Source organism: Molothrus aeneus, chromosome Z (assembly GCF_037042795.1).
Source record: "Molothrus aeneus isolate 106 chromosome Z, BPBGC_Maene_1.0, whole genome shotgun sequence".
NCBI lineage: Eukaryota > Metazoa > Chordata > Aves > Passeriformes > Icteridae > Molothrus > Molothrus aeneus.
Window position 1 is genome coordinate 33,731,384 of NC_089680.1, and position 19,833 is coordinate 33,751,216.

Consider the following 19,833-nt stretch of genomic DNA (forward strand, 5'->3'; position numbering starts at 1 on the left):
GGAGCATCCTTCTGCTCATCACAATCGTGGACCCCCTGTCCCTGTCAGAGACAGAGATTTCTGGATCACACTACAGCAGCATCTTCCTGCCTTCACAGGGAAACCAGCACCTTCAGACAGATGGTGAATTTTTCTGCTAGCAGAGATAGATTCACTTGGGCAATATCTTGGCTTCTCCTCTAAGGACAATCATTTACAGTTTTCAATAGTGTTCCCTTAAAACTGGAGAAAGACATGTTTGGCCCTTGGAAGTGGCTGGCTTTTTTTTATAGCAAAAGAGATTTTCCTGTTAAGTTAGACATTAAATACCTCATGTCTCCTGACTCCCACAAATGCCTCCTCACACCCATCATTTCAGGACAGGTTTTTCTTCTCAGCAGAACCCTGTAATTAAATGTGAACTTAAAAGTACCAGGCAAGCATCAGTGAAAAAGACACTTTTACCCTGGTGAGGGCAACAGATAATGGAGTTTAACAGATATGAGGTGCAGTTTTGTGCAATCACGTTACCAGGAGAGTTTGTGAGACAGGCCACTGATGCAGTTTTCTATTGTTTTCTCAAGGTGTCAGATCAGCTGGGTGTATGATGGTGCCTTTCCCAGCAACAGGCAGCTGAAGACAGCAATTCTGACCAGAAACCTGCTCATGTTTCTGTCTGACACAGCATTTGCTGGCCCACGTTCCCTGGAGCATCTTAACACAGACAGGAATAACAAGTATGTTCTTTATTCCAATGACAAATCTTGGCAGCTTAGGTATCTCCATCTTGGGCAGCAACCACATCTCCTCACTGCAGCTTCCTCCCAACTTTCCCACATGACACCTCAAACACTCCACTTTCCAATTAACAACACACAAGCAATCTCAGCAGAAGGTGTCCAAGCTCTGCAGAAGAACAGCAATGTAACTCTCATCCTTAAAGGCAAAGACATTCCATACACTGAACCTGGATCTTCTCAGTCACATTTCTACAGTTTGGACTTAGTGAGCTGTGCTGACGTCCCTGGGGCCCTGGTGGGGACTCCACAGCTCAGACCTTTTGGCTGGGAACGTTTTATACTATGGAGAAGGAGCCCTACATAAGCCCAGATATTTCACAAGGCCTCTGTAGTGTCTCTGTCAAGGATCTCCATCTGCAGTTATGGCACCTCAGAAATCTAAATGCTGACACATTTCAAAGCTTAACCAGCTCCAAAAGCTGGACCTAACCCAACCCCACATCCATGCACTGCCCCCTGCCATCAGTGGCATGAGCTTGCTGGAGGAGATGGTTCTCAATGCAAGCTGCTTTGAGCAGCCCTGCACACCAGCACTGCTGCCTTCCCCTCCCTTCCCACCTCCACATCCAGGGTAACTCACAGGTTCTGCAGCCAGGCTCTGGCTATTTGGAGAAACTAGCAAAGCTTCAACATCTAGATTTAAGCCAGAGTCACTTTGAAAGTTCTGATGCTCTAGCAAACAGCTGAGAGCTTTGAGCAGACTTTGTTACCAGAATCTGAGCCACAACACACACCTCCATCTCCAGGACATGCTCATTTAGGACAGTGCTAACCTAGAGCTGCTAGACTTACCCTTCACTCTTCCCTATATCAACACCTTACAGAGCCCTTTCCAAAATCTCCATCTCTAGCAAGTGCTAGAGATGATCTTTCCTCATCCCACATTAATACCAGCATTCAGCATGTCTTTTAAGGCTTGAAAAACCTCATGTTCTTGGACCTTAGTCAAAATAACTTTGATTTGGGCATCATGCCAAAGGACAAACTGTTCCTACAACTATCCAGTTTAGAGGTGCTAATCCTGTAATGCATCCTGTGAACTAACATCAGTAGGTAACCAAGTATTTCACAACCTCAGGAAGTTACAGCATGTTGATCTGAATTACAACAAGTTTACTGCATTCAGCACAGATGCATTTTCAAATGCCAAGAGTATCAATCTCAGTTGTGTGCATAACAGGACGCACAATGTACCAGGTGTCCAGCTAGTGCCCCTAGATGGCCACTTTATAATCAATTTGAGCTACGACCTTCTGGACTGCTCCTGCTCTAAGACTGATTTAATTACTTAGTACAAGCAACATCTGGATAAAATTGAAGGCCCTGAAGGAACAAGGTGCTCTGAACTTAAATTTCTACCTGAGTTCAGCTGGCCACCATCTGACTCTCCTGTGGAAAGGACACATCAGGAATCATTGCAGTTGTTTATCCTGTAGTGGCATCTTCATTTGGGGTGTTCACTGTTTCAAGCAAAATTACCAGCAACTGTAAGTCTAGGATGGGGACACAGAAAATATCTACAGCAACTGTATTAAGCTGAACGACACCTCACTGGTTTTATTTGTGACATGTATTTTCTTGACTTTTGTAATATCCTCTCCACCTGTACTAAAACCTAGAAAAATGATGAAACAATTAGAATAAATAAATAATGACCTGAATCTTGAAAATTAATAACTTATCTTATAGAGAAGTCCCTGTTCAACTGAATGGTAGCCCTGTTGTACCAATACTGTGGCTAATGCACTTGGAAAATTTAACAGCCAAAATACTAACCTCCCTCTCTTTAAGAAAAGAAAACCTCACCACCACCACCACTCCCAAAAAGGGGAAAAAAAACCCCAAGCAAATATCCTAACCAAGACTCACCAAACAAAAAAGCCCAACCAAAATCCCCAACCAAATTCCACCCTCTATCAAATTCCCTTGAAAATCAATGTTTTTTAAGAGCTGGCAGTAGTGTATCCCACTCTGCAAAAAAACACAAAAACAACAAAACAACCACTACCTGTGAAGAACAGACAGATTTATGGTTATACAAGACATGCCTGCAGGACTGGCAGAAACAGCATACATCACCTCTGTGAGTTTTTAAAAAATATTTCTTTAAAATACTTTTGATCCTTAGGGAATTCCCAGTCATTGAAATTCTGTCTATCCATCTTTCAGCCTGAGGCAGGCCCTGCTCCTGTGCTGTTTTCTAAACAGTAAGTAAAGACAGAATGATCTTTCACTGTAAAACTGTAGATTTGTGGGTCTAATCTGTGGGTCCAATGCTCTGCTTGCTTGCACAGGGCAAACCCCCACAATGCTGACAGATATGAGCCTTTGCCAGCCTGGAGTGGACTGTTCCTTTCAGCCACAGCCCAGGTGACAAAACCAGAGGCTGTAAAGGGAGCAGAGCACTAGACAGCCTCATCCCACAGGTGCTCCTTTGTGCTGCTTCTGGTGTACATCCCTGGGGAGAATTCAGAGACAATGATCCCTACTGCAATTGATATGCAACAGCTAGGCAGGAAGAAAGACTTATTATTTATATAAAGCCAAATTGCTTTCTCTGCCATCACATGTGAATAAACCCAGAGTAAGGCAGAGTATGTGCATTGGACCAGGATCTAATAGGAGCTGGCCAGGCCTACTCATCTGCCCTGTACCACCATAAAGTCATTTATGTTTATTTAGTACTTCCGTAACAGGCTTACCTTGATGGGTAGACAGAACTTTGCTGGTGGTACAACCTTCCTGTCTCCTGGAGCATGCACCACGGGGAGCTGGCCCAGTATCACTCCCTGCCGTGTCAGCCTGGAGTTGCTCTCTGAGATGTGGAAGGCCAACTCTCTCCCAACACTTCCCATGCAGGACTCCATTCAGATTCAGCTGCTGTCCAAAGGCATTTCCTCAACATTTTCCTCTCTAACATTTTAGCTGACTAGCTAAAATTTCAAAGGTTCCTGCTGGACTAGAAAGTTTTTGCTCATTTCTGATGATACTGCTGACAAGATCCCAAATTGATCTTCTCCAGTAAGAAATACCTCTCATTTGAAAAGCCCCTTTTACTACCTGTTAGCAGACCAGACTCATGCAATATACATTTTTGCAGCTTTTAGATGCCTTTGCACCACATGCACCTCATACATCACTGCCCTAGCCCCCAGTTTCTCCTCCTCCTGCCTTCACAACTGCATGCTGCCCAAGGGCATACAGGGAGAACATTTGCTGCTCTTCTCCAGTTGCCTACAAACACTCCTGGATTTAGCATACTAAAATGTTGCCTCTGTATTGCTGGTCCCCGTTCCCTGTTCACTTGGGTGCTGAAGACTCCTCCTGATGCAATGGGCAGGTGCTGTGGTCCAGCTGCCCAACATGAAGCTGTGTGGGCTGTCTGCCCTTCTGCAAGGGCTCAGCTGCAGGACAGAACTGTCCCTGAGCAGACCATGCTGCCCCAGCTGAGCACACCTTGGGAGCAAGGCAGGGACGTTCCTGAGCTCAGCCTAAGGTTCAAGGTGCATTTTCCTCTCACTCTGCAAATCCAATTGGTTAAATGAGCAACCTCCAAAATCTTAAAAATCCAGCATGACTGCCAGAGTGTGTTCCACCGAAGAAAGACTTGTTTCTCTCTTGGAATGGTGGGTTCAGGAATGTGTTAGACAAATACTGGCATTAAAAGGGAGCATAACACACTCCAAGGGCACAAAAAAATTGCTCAAGCATCAGGTAATAACTGTGGGAGATCCACCTATAGCTGTGACTGGAGGGAAAACTGCATGTTCTGCTGGAAGGTATTCTGAAATGCCCTTTTGTTTGGGGAGCCCACCACAGGATTTAACCACCACCAGTTTCTGAAATGCTGTCCTGTGTCACGGTGTAGACTCAGGTGTGCACTTACTGTTAAAACTCAGATGTTTGAGATGGCAGAACGTGTTTCCCGTGCCATATATATTGCACACAGAATATTAAGGCTTTCTTGCAATCTATCCCTTGCCCCCCACACAACTTGTTTTAGATTACCATATCTTCAGGTGTTCTAATTTTGCTCTTTTCTTTACAGCCTGTTTTACTCTGCTCTATTTGCCTGAAAAAATGTGATTCGTAAGACACTGTGCTAACAATGCTGAACAGCATATGCTGTATATTTCAGATATACACAAACCCTAAATACAGGGACTGACTATTCTGAAGGAAAATTTATCTCTGGATGTAATACACTAAAATGTCCTAGATTACATATTAGACTGTTAAATTCAAAGATTTAATCTTCTGGGATTACTTAGTAAGGATATACATGGAAAGAGGCAATAGATTTTTTTTTCTTATAGAACTGTGTACCTAGTCAAGCTCTGATGTGATGCACTCTTCTGGCTTTCAGTCATGCCTTTTATCTCTTGTTTTTTCCAAATATGGCTATGAAGCCAGCACAGAGAGAGAACAAGAGAAGTGTTTGAGGTGAATGGTGCCTAACAAAATTTAGCTTGTCACCACCCTAAGCTCCTGGACTACACATCCCTGAAAATCACAGTACAACTCAATACCACAACACAGAATTTATCACTATTTGCAAAGAGAAGGAACTTGAGCATATCTTCATTATTTCACAGACTGGTAAGCCCTTAGCTTTATTTCACCAGGACAAACCAGAACTCAGAGCCAAGTTCTTCTTTCCTTAACTGTGCTTAAGCAAGGTCCCTCAGTAGAGACAAAAGTCAATTTTTGAAGGGGTGTTTTACTCTGAACAAGATGGTTGAGTAGGCCAATTTCTACATACGTTAATTTCAAAATACACACTCTGATGTCAATGGAACATCTTTTAAGAACTCTCTCCCTCATTCACTGGTCTTGTCTGTACCTGGAAAAAGAACAGGTGAGGTCCCTTCCCAAACAATCTATACTATACCTCCCATATCAAACAAATTAGAATTTGGAATTCTTTTCCTCCAGCAGCAGAAGACATTTTTCCCTAGCAAATCCCTTGGACATCCTCTTCCCCTTCAGATATACATTTATTAGGGCTGGATATGCACAGCTACACCGTTACTGTCTTCTTACTCTGCAGTCTTCTCAGTTCCTCCTGACGCTCCCAAATTTTCCCTTTTGAACTATAACCTTTAGCATTGCTTCCTGACCATAGTGGTTGTAACTTTAAGGTCCCTTCCAGCTGAAACCATTCTGTGATTCCTACACTCAGTTCATTCAAATGCATCCTTGGCAGGTACCTGGAAGATTAATCTACTCAGTTCTAATCAGCTACTATACTACAGATACAGTTAATGGACAGAAAAACTGTTGCTAACTCAAGGCAGGCAGTGGGACATACATCCATACACCCTCTACCATCTTCCTGTCCTGAGATCTTTTCCTTCTGATCTGCCCTCTCAGTTGTGATCCAAATCAAGCTGGATGTCCCTGTGAAGTCTTGCAGGCTATGCAAGACAACAATAAGGGGTCTAAGGGGGTTCAGCAATCTGAGAGTTCAGTGCTGAAGAAGGGAGTTCACGTTCCCCTTCAGACCATGGAAGCATTCCCATCCCAACTAAGATGAAAAAGTGAAGATGACAGGCCATGCCAGCTATAACAGTGATAACCCATCTCTCCTAACTTCCCCCTTAACACAAACTCCACACACCACCCCTTTGCTCTGGCTGGCCACACTCTGGGGGCTCACTCTGGGCATCCAGGTTTCTATGCCTCTCCTGACAGAGACAACTGTGCTGTCCACAGCCATGGAATAGCACAGCTGGCAGAGGCATGAGACAGTCAACCCTCAGCTCTTGTCATTTGCCTTCCCTCAGCTGCTGGATCCTGCTCTTCTCTCCTCAACCCATCAGCTCCCGTCAGCACACTGGATTTTCAAGACAATCTACCTTCTGGTGGGCTGCAGCAAACTGGAAAAGCTGGGGGTGAACTGCAGCTTCCCCTCACATATATGTTTCAAATAAGAGAGAAAAGCAGCAAAACTGATGCTGTAATACTGCTGCACTTAGTGCTGTACAGAGGAAAAATAAAGAGAAAACAATGCAATAATAGCATGTGAACACAAATTCCCAACTGCTGGGCAGCTCTGCAGAGTTACGAGCAGCAGAAAAGTAAAGAGGTGTATACTTTAATTTGTGCTGCTCCTACATTAATAAATGATTACATGAGTTTTGCAGAAAGAATTTAAATGTCACATTACAGGCTACTGTCCATAGAAGCGAGCAGTCAGGCTATGTCATCCACCCCCACACCACACTCTCCTATCCAACAGCGGAGAAGAGGATCCAGACATGGCCTGAGATGAGATGCTCAGCCATGCACACCTCCTCTGTCCCCAGACCAAACTGCATTTCCTCATGCAAAACACTCCACTAGCACATGCCTTAAAGGCACCATTTTTTTTTGAGCTGGCCCCAAAAAACACCAAAACTGCCAACTCTCTACAGCAGAGATGTGCCTTACATTACAACAGTGAAAGCAGATCAAGAAAAAAATGCTAACACAACAATTTCATGCTGAATTTTTATTTCAATGTTATGCAACTGCATAAGTATAAATAACTGTGTTCAATATATAACAATTATGACATCCATAAGGAGTTTCTCAGAGAAAATAAGACTGCAAACACTTTATTGCACAGACCCTAACGATTTTTTTTTAACTTTTAATTTTCTTTTGTAAGCTGAGAAATCTACTGCAGGAAGTCTACAAAAGAACACATCAGATCTATAATCACATTAAGACTGACCACGAAGAACACAGGCAGGAGGATCTCTAACAGCTCACTTATAAGGTAAACACCAACAAACAGTTACTACATAAACACAAGCTTATGCACTGTTACACTTCCAAAATGCAAAGAACTTATTTGTCAGAAGTGATAATACAAAATATTCATAAAGGTATACTGTAAACAAAAGCTAGATGGGTTTTAAAAGAAACAAGAGGATAGCTGAAAAAATGCAGAGACTGTAAACTAGGAATTATCTCCCAGACAGAAATGTTATTTTGAAGTGCATTAGCATTCACTTGTATTAACTGCCAAAGCACAGATGAACTGTAAATGTCGAGACCATTTTATTTTTAAGACTTCTCAAAAATTATTATCCACTGCTTACTAGCTCCTTTCTGAATGCATCATAGGCAGTATTAATGTTCTAGTGCCACATGTAAAATCAGGAGTTGTTTGTGATACTGGATTTTTCCTTACAGGTTTGCTGTAATCCAACTAAACAAATCAGTATAATAACGTTTTCAGCAGAGGGAAATGAATTCTGCACACTGTCTGTTGTCACACAAGTCTCCAAGTCAAGATTACACTGTGCTTTTACAAAAAATGTTCTAGCTTTTGAGACAGAAAGACAAACCATAAGCACTGGTGAAAAATGTAGGGGCCTAGCTCTACTGTGGCTACAGAAAACAGAAATAAGCAAAACAACCATTCTATTGATCCCCAATTATTAAAACCCATGCGCCTGCAAGGGTATTTCGTAGTGCTTCTGTACATGTTTCAAATTTTACCTTTCATCCCTCAAAACAAGCTAAATACTCCACACAAAAATGATCAAAGTCTACACGTTCCACTGTATACAAAATTTAAATAAGGCTTAGCAAAAGTAAAAAGACAGTAACATTCTAGCACCAAATAGCTCCAACAAGTTCCTTTGTTAAAAAATGCTTCTTTTATAATTACAGTATTGAATTTTTTTTGCATACAAATAAAAAGAATATGTTATGAAATGTATGGAGCTACTCAATGCATTTCAAAATGAATATGAAACCCAGGATTACTTGCTAAAAACAGCAAGTTAGGTCTACAACATAAGGCCCCAGCTATGTATGAAAATGTGTCAGATAGCCTAAACTTTTCTGAGGATATGATACCGAAGTGTATTTTTTCTTTTTACCTTACTTGTCATAAAATAGAAATCAGCTACCAGCTGTATGACACTAATTAAACAGACCTATATGCCATAATACGTATTCACTAAATGTATTAAGAACAGGGATGAACATACTAGTACTACCAGTCATGTGCTTATACTTGAGCCTCACACTGTAAGGGCCTCAATTTAAAAAAGCTCAAGGAACTCGAGAGGATTGCAGCAAAAAACTAAGCACATGGCATGTGCTTCAGAATTTCAGCCTTGTCTGAGGTGAAAGTCACACAATACACTCCCAACAGACAAGGCAAGAACCATCATTTCACCAGAGAACACAACTCTTGCTTGGATGCCCTGATAATTAAGTGGTCTTCCCATAGTTTTAAGGACATCTACTCTACTCAGACTTTGTACAGCAGGGAGATGCAGTTACTTCTTGTGTTAGATCTGGTGAAGCAGTCAGCCAAGTACAGTACTATCAAAATCAGATTATTAAAAATACATGTAAAAACTCACAATAGGTCACCGTATTATTCTGTACTAGTATTTTTTAGCCTCTATCTAGGATTTTTAGTTAGTAAAAATGTGGCCTGTTTTTCTTTTTTCCCAGTCAGACCAATGCTTGTGCATGTCCATGCCAGCTCTGAATTTTAGTAATTTGGTTTCATATTCGAGTATGGGAAATACGTGGCAAAGCAACTATCTTAAAAAGGGAAAGAGTAAACAACGCAACCAGCAGCAAAGTATATATGCTACATTCAAACCCCAAACACATTGCTAAGTATTTACAGAAGAAGTATTTTCAAAAGCTCTAGGCTGTAAAGGTATTTTTGTACAAATACTATGTGGTAACAGTTTTACCGGTTACAATTGGAAAGGCATTTTGAAAAAAAGTCCTCTCTTTACATATCCCCTTGTATTGTTTCTTCAGTGACATGAAAGCTTTGCCGCACAAAGACACGACACAGTGCTGGTTTAAAGGCAGTACAACATATTGAAATTGTTTCAGCTAGTGTGGAACACACACTTGGCCAGGTCTTAGAGTTAACACGTTTTTTTGTGAGCACTGCTCCGTGTAACTTCCTTTCCTCGACGCTGCCGAGCTGAGTCTTTGTCATCTGAAAGTGCGTTAGGGCGGTCAGGTGTGGCTGCTGACCTCGGTAAATCTTTACCTACATTCTGTTTTCTTGAAGCAGACTGCTGAGTCAGAACAGTATCTTTTCCCTTTACATCCACAGTGTTAACGAAAGGAGGCTTTTCTTGATTTCCAGGTTTCCCCCCAAGGTTTGAAGGAGGGTGGTGGGCTTCTGCTACAATAGCGGCACTGTGCAAGGCCATCAGTGAAACACTCTTAGTCATTTCTGCCTTGCTGCTCCCTGTGGAAGAGGTGCTCTTCTTACTTAGTTCCTTGCAAGTTGCAGGAAGGTCTGATGAGCCTGGTTTAACCTTTGCTGAAGATGCCTCACTTTTGGCTGAAACAGATGAAACAGATACTTCCTGTCTACATTCAGAGAAATTGGATGAACAAGTCAGTGGCTTTCCCGGTGTTGCAGCCACACGACAAGAACTTTGCCCACTGGCAGCCGGCAGATGTTTTATTGCAGTCTGCTTGTTTGCATCCTCTGGCTGTTTCTGATTAACTTGTCCCTTCCCTTTTATATCTTGAGAGATTTTGCTACTTGTGGTTGCCTTTTCTGCTCCTTTCCCTCTGACATCACAGGTTGTGAGACAAAGGGTAGGCTCCACTTTCCCACTGTCAAGCTGAACGTAAAGTGCGTCAGTGCATATTTTTCCTTCAGGTCTTTTGTCTGCAGCGATCATCTCATTACCAGGACTTCTCTCTGCTTCTTTGTTCAGTGAGAGACAGTCTTTCACAGTGGAAAACTTTGGAGTGGTGGTTTGTTTTTCACTGAAACTAAGTTGCTTTTGATCAGCAGATTCCCCCAAGCCTGCTGCTTCTTGCCTCTGCATCTGCTTAGAACTCTCTGGGCCTGCTGGTAGTGGGCCCACAACAGAGGATTTGGGTTTGGTGTCAGGGGCTGTGCTGCTCATTTGGAGGGTGGTGAGCGAGCCATGGTCCAAACCCACAGGCCTTTCACCCTGCACATGTTCAATGTTTATTCTTCTTGAAGAGCCTGGAGCAGGAGAAAGGTGATCTAGGACACCTTTACTGGCATGCTTTCCATCCTTCCGGGAGCTGGCAGACAACTGAGTAACAATTTCTTTTTCTTTTACGGCTGGAGCACATGGTTTTTGTGACAACATCTGTTTATCCAAAGACTTAGACTTGGAGGAACTTGTATCAGAGGCTGGCCTGGGTTTATTGCTGCTGCTTTCCACACAGGTGGCAGCAGGCTTCAAGTGTTCTTGAACGCCTTCATGAACTTCTATGGTGCTGTGTCTGCTTACTGCCTCTTTCACAGCAGGGGAGCCTGAAGGGTTAAGTTGCTGCCGAGGAACTTGGCTGGACTGCTCTCTCTCACTACTATGAAGCCTTATATCGGTGAGTGATTTCTGATCTTTCTTTCCCATGTCTTTAGCACTGTCCTTCTGCACAGAAGAAACTGGTGCAGACTTCTCAATTTTATGATCATAATCCCTTGAGGGTTGCACAGGCCATTTGGATGGAAGAGAGTCACTCTTCGTCTCTGTGACAATTTTCTTGGACTCAGCTTTCTGCTTGGTTATTTCCCTTTCCACAAAACTTTTAGAAACACTGCTGTCATCTTTGCCTAGCTGTTTCAGTGATTCTCTGCCATCCTTAGGTTGTGCCTTGGGGCCAGCTGGCTGTGTTTTTCCTTGCATCTCAGATGGAATGGCAAAATCAGCACAATTTTTTTCATTGCTCTTGGAGCAGGTTGTTATCAGGACGTCTGAGACAGAAACCTTCAGAGATGACTCCCTGATCACTTCCACCTTTGCAGGGATAGGCTCACAACCTCTCTGGGATACTGACTGTTTGACAGGCAACTCTTTCTGTATTTGCTTCTCTTTTCCTACAGCCTTTTCAGTAGTGCTTTGGCCAGAAAAAGCTTTGGAATAAGTCTGAGTAGTTTTAAAACTCTGACTTTGAGTAACACAAGACTTTACCTCCATTGAATACTCCTTTTGTTTTGAAGGGGAGGTATCTTTCTTCTGAACAGCTTCAACAACAGAAATACTGCCTTTAGTGGCCGGACTAGAAACCTTTTTCTCTGTCACTGCTTCTGTAGCCACAGAGATGAGTGGTGGATTTGGACAACTCTTGCCTACTTGTAGGACCTGAGGCTCTGCGATGTTGACTTTGCCAGATTTTGGGTAACTTAACAACTGCTCTTTCTGAGAGGCCATTTCTGCCTTCCCACCACTCCCTTGTGGCACTGGGGGTTTAAGAGATCCCCCATCACTGCTGGTGCTCTGTCCTTCTGGCAGCACACACAAAGGCAGCTCAGTCTTCGAAGCCTGTGGCCCAGAAAGTAACGCAATGTCTAGCGTGCCTTCTATTGGCTTCAGACAGGAAACAGACCTCCCATCAAGCTTGTATTCTGAAGGACTTTTTCTGACAGGAGCTTCAGAAGGAGTAAGGGCTGATTTTTCCATGCTCATGTCTGCTCGGCCACTCAAGGTCTTGAGAGGAACAAAAGAAACTGAGTTCATCTGAGCAGCATGTGCACTGCCAATAAATGCTCTACCATCTGCAACTGCAGTGGAGTCCTGCTGTATGTTTACAGGTCTGCCTGTACTAAGTTGAAGGCATTCATGAACATTAGACGTCATCTTAGGTTTTAGCCCTGGACAGACACTGTCATCTTTTTCTTCAATAGACATTTTCTTTCTGAGATAATCAATATTGGCAAGTTTACCATCTAATCTTTCAAATTTGACAAATTCTTTCGTTGGTATAATTTTATCTGTGTTTTCTCCCTTTCCATTAAGTATCTTGTCAGAGGACTGAGGTAGCACATCTTTCAGGGTACATGAAGGGGAAATTCTTTTGAAGTCATAAGAAATATGACTGAGTTCATTAGGGGGAGGCCCATGAGACAACATCTGTCCATCTAAAGCAACACCATCATTTGATCTCAAGTTTGCATTCTTTTGAAGGGTGTCTTTGAGTATGCCACCAGCTGACTGGGTCTCTGCAGTAACAATTTTAGTTTCAAACTGGTTTGATCTTTCTAATACCTTCTGGAATGCTTTTTTGTCTCTTTCTTCCAGTCTCAAGGTATTGGGATTTTCTGGTTCACTGCTAGGTTCATGTATAGCAGCATTTGCTTTTTCAGCAAAATCTTGCTTTTTCATAACCACCTTGACCTTCAGCTTCTCCCTGTCTAGCTCATCAATGGATTCCTGTCTACCCAATTTTCGGGAGATGGGTCGTTTCAAGCAGCCCTGCTCTGCAGGCCTGACTCGTGTGAGCGATGGCACGTCACAAACATTCTCCTCCAAGCTCTGAAGAGTTACCTCTCTTTGAGACAACTCTCTATTCACTTCTTCCTGGGTCACTTCCAGACTGTGTTTTCGTGAACATAAGTGTTTTTTATCACTGCCGTAAGAGGGTGCAAGTTTCTCTTCAGACTGAACTCTCTTCAACAGTGGAGATCTTGGTGGCTCTGCACTCTTTGGCCTGACAATATGCCTCACAATAGTTGGAGGTGAGTGCATTTTGCTAGGAAAGGACTGAGCTATTTTCGTATTTCCAATCGAATGTCCCAGCAATGGTGATGGGGATCGCTGAGGAGATGTTGGCTGGGGTGTTGGAGAAGGTGTCCGTGCGAGAGGAGAAAGGGGAATGCTGCCAGCTGATTTGCGCCTTCCTGATCTGTATCTTTGCCCACCAAGCTTTGGACCCAAGCCATGAAGAGTGCTGGGTCTTATGTGCCCTGAACCAGCTGGAGAATTGGGAGCACTGGAACTAGGGGAGCTACTCTGAGAAGAGTTAGTACCTACAAAAAGAACAAAAAACCAAGCAAACAAACATAAGATTAGCAAGACTTTTTCTATCTTGTCTAAATGTTCAGTGAGAAGCAGAACAAAAGCCTATGCTGTCTCCCACTACAGTGTTCCAAAATCTGGAAGGTTTTAAGTGGAAAAGGTTTTAGGCTGCAAAACCTGCATCATTCCAATTACACATGCTGTTTCTCCCTTTCTCTCTCTTCCATCATCCCCTTTAAGTTATCTCTTGCTTTTACTTAAATAGAATAACTAATGCTTTCTGACACTTCAAAGCAATGATCAAGGCTTTCCAGATAATTTATCTTTGCCAAGGGATTGTACAATAGCAGTCAATTCCAGTACACACTACAGTTGTGACAGAAGTTCAAGAAGAAAAAAGGGGCAGGCCTTTAGGAGTCAGAGAGATGCGTATTTTAGCACTCAGCTAATCTTTTCAGCAATAAATCTGCATTCATGAGTGCCATCCTAGTTCCTTTATGAGGCAACTTTTATCTCACTTTCACTCTTTTATCTCTTAGGCAAAATCCTCTCTTTTGCTGCAAATATGGACTTTTTATTATTCAACTTTCAGCCACTGGACTGAGCTTTAAACTAGGACAAACTTAAGAGACAATTGCTTTTTAGGTGCTTCTGTATCATAAAAACACCTTTTATTTTGCATCAGGAATCTGTTTCCCTTTTCCAGACAGAAAACAGCTGCTCTATGATTATACTTGTCAGAGCTGATTGCTCTTAGGAGAGCATATCAGATCTGTGGGGGCTCACAAAATGCACAGTACTCTTCCAGTCTTTTTCCTCTGTTCTCCACTGCTTCACACTCACCTGATGGAAAATCAGGAGTGGAACGGTAGCTTGGGGTAGGAGATCTAGGAGATAAGCTGTGGGTTGGAGACCCAGGCAAGCTCTCCCCTGAAGAAAGTGATCGGTTCAGGCAGGAAAAGCTTCTGCTTGTATGAAGAAGAGGTGAGGGTTGCTTTGCCAGCTTTTTAAAGAGAGATCTTCTCCTTGTGTGAGAAAAACACAGCAATAATCGTAAATTAAGGTGCACAGAAGATACTATTAGCACAGGCAAAATTCTTGCAAGCTGACACTATGAAAATAGTAAATCTATCTTTACATGAAAGCAAACCACACTGCAGACTGGGAAGTTTAGAAAGCATCCTGATTCACTAATAGGTGAGATAGACACTGTAACTAATTTTATTCATACTAAAATTTACTATATTTCAGAAGAACATCTATCTCCTTATGAGTATAGATCTTTATTTTCTAAATTTAGCAACCTATCAAAACTGAAGAAATATCTATAAAGTACTAGCAACATATTTATAAAATACACATGAATGTATCATATTAAAAACACTGATAAGCACTGCACTAAGAAGTTTAATTAAACAAGTGCAAAATGATATAGTTAAACCAAATTAAGATGTAACCTCAGTTATTCACTATTTTTAGTTATTTAGCAGATCTAGTTTAGACAAAACAAGATTTGGAAGGCCACAAGCTCAGAATGAAGGTAGCAATACAGAAGATGAGAAAAAACTGTATTAGCTTCATATTTTAAATTTATTGCTATGTATAGACAGACACACTGTGAAAGCAAAGGACTACTCACCTCTCTAAACTCTCCTTCTTCTTGGTCTTCTTACTGCGCCTAACCATTCGGCTCCTGTAGCTGTTCCGCCTGGCAGGTCCTGTCTTGATGGAAGTGTTTTCAAAAGGAGTTGTCATTACTGAGACTTTGTTGCCACTCTGCCAAAATGAAAGAAGATGCCTTAAGTGTGAGTAATACAAATAACACAAGACAACTTTGCCTTACACTGAATCTACACCATACACGCAAATGCAATGAGAATCAACTCCAGAATAAGAGGTATTTCTGCAGGAAACCCTATGCAGACATTAGCATGCATAGTTAGTAAATGAGGATTGGGAAGTTCTCAAATTCGGCCGTATTTCCCAACTTCCTCCATTTGAGCTCCATGACAAGGAGTAATTCCAGTAATTGTAGCCAGACAGAAGGACACCAAGGATTGACCAAGACTGAAAACTTCAAGATAGAAGCTTCTACAGAAAAACCTGATTTTCCCACAAAGAACAGCTGTAACTGCACAGTGGTCCACTCACATCTCAAGACACCAACTGTTACAATGATGAAACAGAGGAGAAAAATTAAATCTTCACTGGCAATCCCAAACCACATTTTTATCTTGTCCAAAAGGGTTAACAAGTATGATTAACCTAAGCTTTTTAGCACTGATTGCAAAAAGAGATGAGTCAAAGAAAAAAAGCATTTACTGCTAGTTTTAGGAATCTGTAGCTTCTGCTCAGCACTGTATATCCCTACAGTGAACTTCCTTTCAAAGAAATTGCAATAGCCCAAATTAATTTATGATAAAGTGCAACAAATTAAGTTGTAGATAAACAATGATCTCTTGTTTTGTGTTTACTCTTCTAAGTAGTGAGCAGGGTTGTCATGTCTCTTTTTCTGCATCTGACCTAGACAATGAGTGCATAGCTGACTGCCATAAGTCACAGAATTTTCTCTTATATATTTCTTTCAAAATTGAAAAACTTGGAAGTTCTTCCTGGTTACAGAGAAATAAAATAAAGACTGAAGAAAAAGCTATTTTTCATCTTTCTTTAGCTTTTTATATTTTCCCATCACCTCACTGCCTTCCAGTGCTTTTTTTGGACTTCTTTTAAAACTGACTACTCACTTTGAGCTCTGCACATAACACCATAAATTGTTAATAATATAGAAAGCAAATATACAGCTGTCTAAAGTAATTCTGACCTACATTAGCTTACACTGGAAAGATTACATGAAAAATGAGATATGATGAGCTACAGAGAAAATACAAGGGATTTTTTTCTTTTTATTGGGTGGTTTTTAGTTTCCATGGAAAAACTGTGTCAGACATGCCTGGGTATACATGAGACAAAAACCTTTTGGGCCCTAATATGAAAGGCAACCTCCTGTATAGTAGGCAAATATTTAATATTCTTTGTTTTTACTCTTCCTCACTGATTTTCACTTTTAAAGAAGAAAAATGAGAGGTATCATCATTGTCAGAAGTCTGAATTATCTGAAGAAGATGCAGGGCATTCAATAACATTGTTGAGAAGGTCAATTTTTTTGAGAGACAGAGACATCTATTTTTGCTATTGCCTCGAATTTACTTCAGCTATCTCTCAACAATGCCAGTTATGGCAGAAAAACTAAAATCATGCACGATATAGGAAAGTTATTGGCCCTTCTCCAGATCTATGGCAAGAGCAGCTTAGAGTTTGTACTTCTAGGAACAATAAAATTGAGTAACTAATCTCAATAAATCAAACATTACCCCACCATCACTGGTGAAAACAGCAATCACTTTAGTATCCCAGCTGTCCAAGAGTTACCTTTAACAACAATTCAATGACTTCTGTATGAACAAGACCATGCACTGGCTCTCCATTGATATGAGTAATCAGGTCTCCAGCTTTTAAACCTGCTTGGTAAGCTGCACCTCCTTCTTCCACATTCTAAAAAAGAGAGAGGAAGAGAATATACACAAAATGAACCCCAAACCAGTTGGCAATGAAGAAACTTACAGATACTAAGTTATGTAAAGGAAGGAAAGAAGAAAAATACCTTCAGCTCTTTTACCATCCCCTACTTACTCCAACTTTGTATGAGTCTCCCCCACTTACTCAAACTTTATATGGGGTCTAGAATGGTTTCAAAGCTCACTGAAACACTGCTGGTTCCTATGGGTATTAAGTAAGCTCTGTAAAACAGGGAGTTTTCATGCATAGTAAGAAGGGGTGGTTCACTACCCACTGCAAAATTACAGAACTAAGTGAAGATTTTTAGCATCTGAAAATGAGAAACACTTTGTAATTAAGGTAATGGTCACATGCAATACTCTAATCACAACTAAAATTAACTCCACCATATGGTTAAGGATTGTTTCTATTTCCTTCAAATTCACCAGGCTTCCCATCAGAGGGGTTGGTGCAGCACAAAAGTGACAAAGGACCAAAAGAAACAGAATTGAAAAGTATTTTGAAGGTTGTTTAAATAATTTTTTGTATTTCTAAATGAGTATTTAAGTCATGCAGACACTACTGAAGACTACAATGCAAACAGAGCTTGAACAACAAACTTATAATACTTTTAAAAAGCCCAAGGTTTAACTTTTACTGCAATGTACCATTTTTCCCCTTCCTTTCACTGGTGTGATGTTCTTGCCACACAAGTGGCAAGAAATGATTTTTTAAAATTTATTCCATTATCCACCAAATGTACCCAGTTCTCCAGATTCAATACTCTTGATGGATTAATAGATCTAAGGGGTAAACAATATGAATAAAAAATGAATAATACACTACATCAGCACTGCTACTTCAAAATCTACCATACATATTTAAAACTAAGCAGTGCCAAAAACATGAAGTCTTTTGGTAAATTTGTGATAATTTTTTTAGGATAGTTGAAATAATTTATATACACATACTATTTATGTACGTGTAATTTAAACCATATATAAAATTATAATTTGTTACCAACATAAATTATAAACAAATGCATATATATGTACCTAAGTATACAATTATTTTACAATTAAGGAGGCTGACAACCAAAGAATTGCTTTAGCTTCTCTTCCACTGTGTAGTGAAGAGAGGATGAAAAATACCTGATTTTTTCAAGACAGTCAATCTTTTTCCTGTGCCATACAAACCTCAAAAGTATTCACAATTCCAAACAATCTGCACATTTCTACACAACAGAAAATCAGTACTTGAGATCAGCTTACATGTGTCTTGTAAAATAGTGCTGATTTTCATGAATCCCTTAATTTATGCAGTTTAATAAACTCCACCTATTTTTCAACAATTTCTCTTTACAGTCTCCTACATTTGCAAATCCTGACCCAAATCAAAGAGGGTCTGCACTAAGCCTTTGGTTTTCTAAGACATAATACTCTGAACTCAAGACACTATTTTTCAAAACTGAGCAACTTGCCAGAATTTAAGAGAAGTTGCAGAAGTTCAACACTACATGTAGATAATGCTTCTGCCAAAGATGGCTTGTTGTCTTCCCTACAGGCAACACTGCTCTTGAATACAGGCAGAATTTCATTCTAAGAAAAACTGCTTGGCATATCATTGTAATTTACACAGTAATTGTTAACAAAGAGATGCCATGGGTACAAAAAAGCGAATCCATCATTACAGTATTCTGTGGCCACGTATTAGCAAGAAAACATGTATTATCTTACCCAAACAATGTGGTGCACAGTGTAGATATCGCTGTCACCCACATAAACCCTGATTGCTCGGATGGTAAAGCCATACTTTTTCCCTGAACTGTGAATTACAATTGGCTGATGAGGACTTGCAGCAGCAATTGATGAATCACGGCTGGGAGATGAATCTCGAGACGATGAAAGGTCAGATGACAGGGAATGAGGAGACATAGGACTTCCCAAAGGAGAAACACCAAACACATCTGGAAAAAAAATCTGCCTATTACACTCTGAGCACACACAAATTTCATTTGGCTTAATGATATCTTTCTATTAATATATGTCATTGTCTTTGTCTAAACAACCTCTCCTCCTCCTCACCTAGTGTGCACATTAGTGAATGAGAAGTTCAACAACCAGATACTAGAATTTAATTATTTTCCCTGGAGTGTAAACTGTATTGTTTAATGCAAGGGTTAACTTGTGACATATAGACTGGTTTTTCCTTTTGCACAGGAAAAACACTCATTGCTAACTTTGCAAGAACTATTCTCAGCCTCTTCCTAGCAAACATGGATGAAAAGAAAATCAGAGTAGGGTAGCAAATATTATTATGAATACACCCAAAATCATTCCCCAAGTAATCCAGCAATGCTTAACAAATTGCTAGCTGTTTTCTTGCTTTCGGTTATATATAAAAACAGATATAGACTACTCCAATTAAATCACAGTATCTACTGGGTACCTAGGGCAGTAACTCAATGTTTGTAAGAAGCCTCCATTGTTACATTCTGCTACATCATGTAAAGAACACAAGAGTTTTTCCAACAATACCAATTACAACTTTGTTTTATGTTATTGTTTTGAATGCACTATTTGCTCAAGCTTGTGCAAATGTGAATACAATTGCAGCAGTTTGGACTTCAGTTCTGGCCAACAAGAAAGCGAAGTACCAATCCTTCATACGAAAACACTCAGTATTACTGTTATATGTTCACTTACAGCATTATTTCTGGCTCCAAATTTTGA

At 40.8% G+C, this 19,833-nt stretch overlaps 2 protein-coding genes across 2 annotated transcripts in view; one reads left to right on the top strand and one right to left on the bottom strand.

Moving 5' to 3' along the window:
- The first annotated feature begins 1,061 nt into the window (after positions 1–1,061).
- Positions 1,062–2,215, top strand: CD180 (CD180 molecule). The gene is given in 6 exon segments (XM_066569759.1): positions 1,062–1,176; positions 1,179–1,317; positions 1,319–1,443; positions 1,446–1,639; positions 1,642–1,803; positions 1,805–2,215. Coding segments are annotated over 6 exon segments (1,146 nt in total).
- A 5,042-nt stretch (positions 2,216–7,257) lies between these two features.
- MAST4 (microtubule associated serine/threonine kinase family member 4) overlaps positions 7,258–19,833 on the bottom strand; it is a 125,597-nt gene continuing 113,021 nt past the window's right edge. Inside the window, exons 25-29 of the mRNA XM_066569760.1 lie at positions 18,838–19,067; positions 16,976–17,098; positions 15,186–15,322; positions 14,390–14,571; positions 7,258–13,557 (exon numbers count right to left, since the gene is read on the bottom strand). Of these exons, the coding sequence (XP_066425857.1) occupies positions 9,677–13,557; positions 14,390–14,571; positions 15,186–15,322; positions 16,976–17,098; positions 18,838–19,067 (4,553 nt within the window). The 3' untranslated portion in view covers positions 7,258–9,676. The remainder of the gene's footprint in view (positions 13,558–14,389; positions 14,572–15,185; positions 15,323–16,975; positions 17,099–18,837; positions 19,068–19,833) is intronic.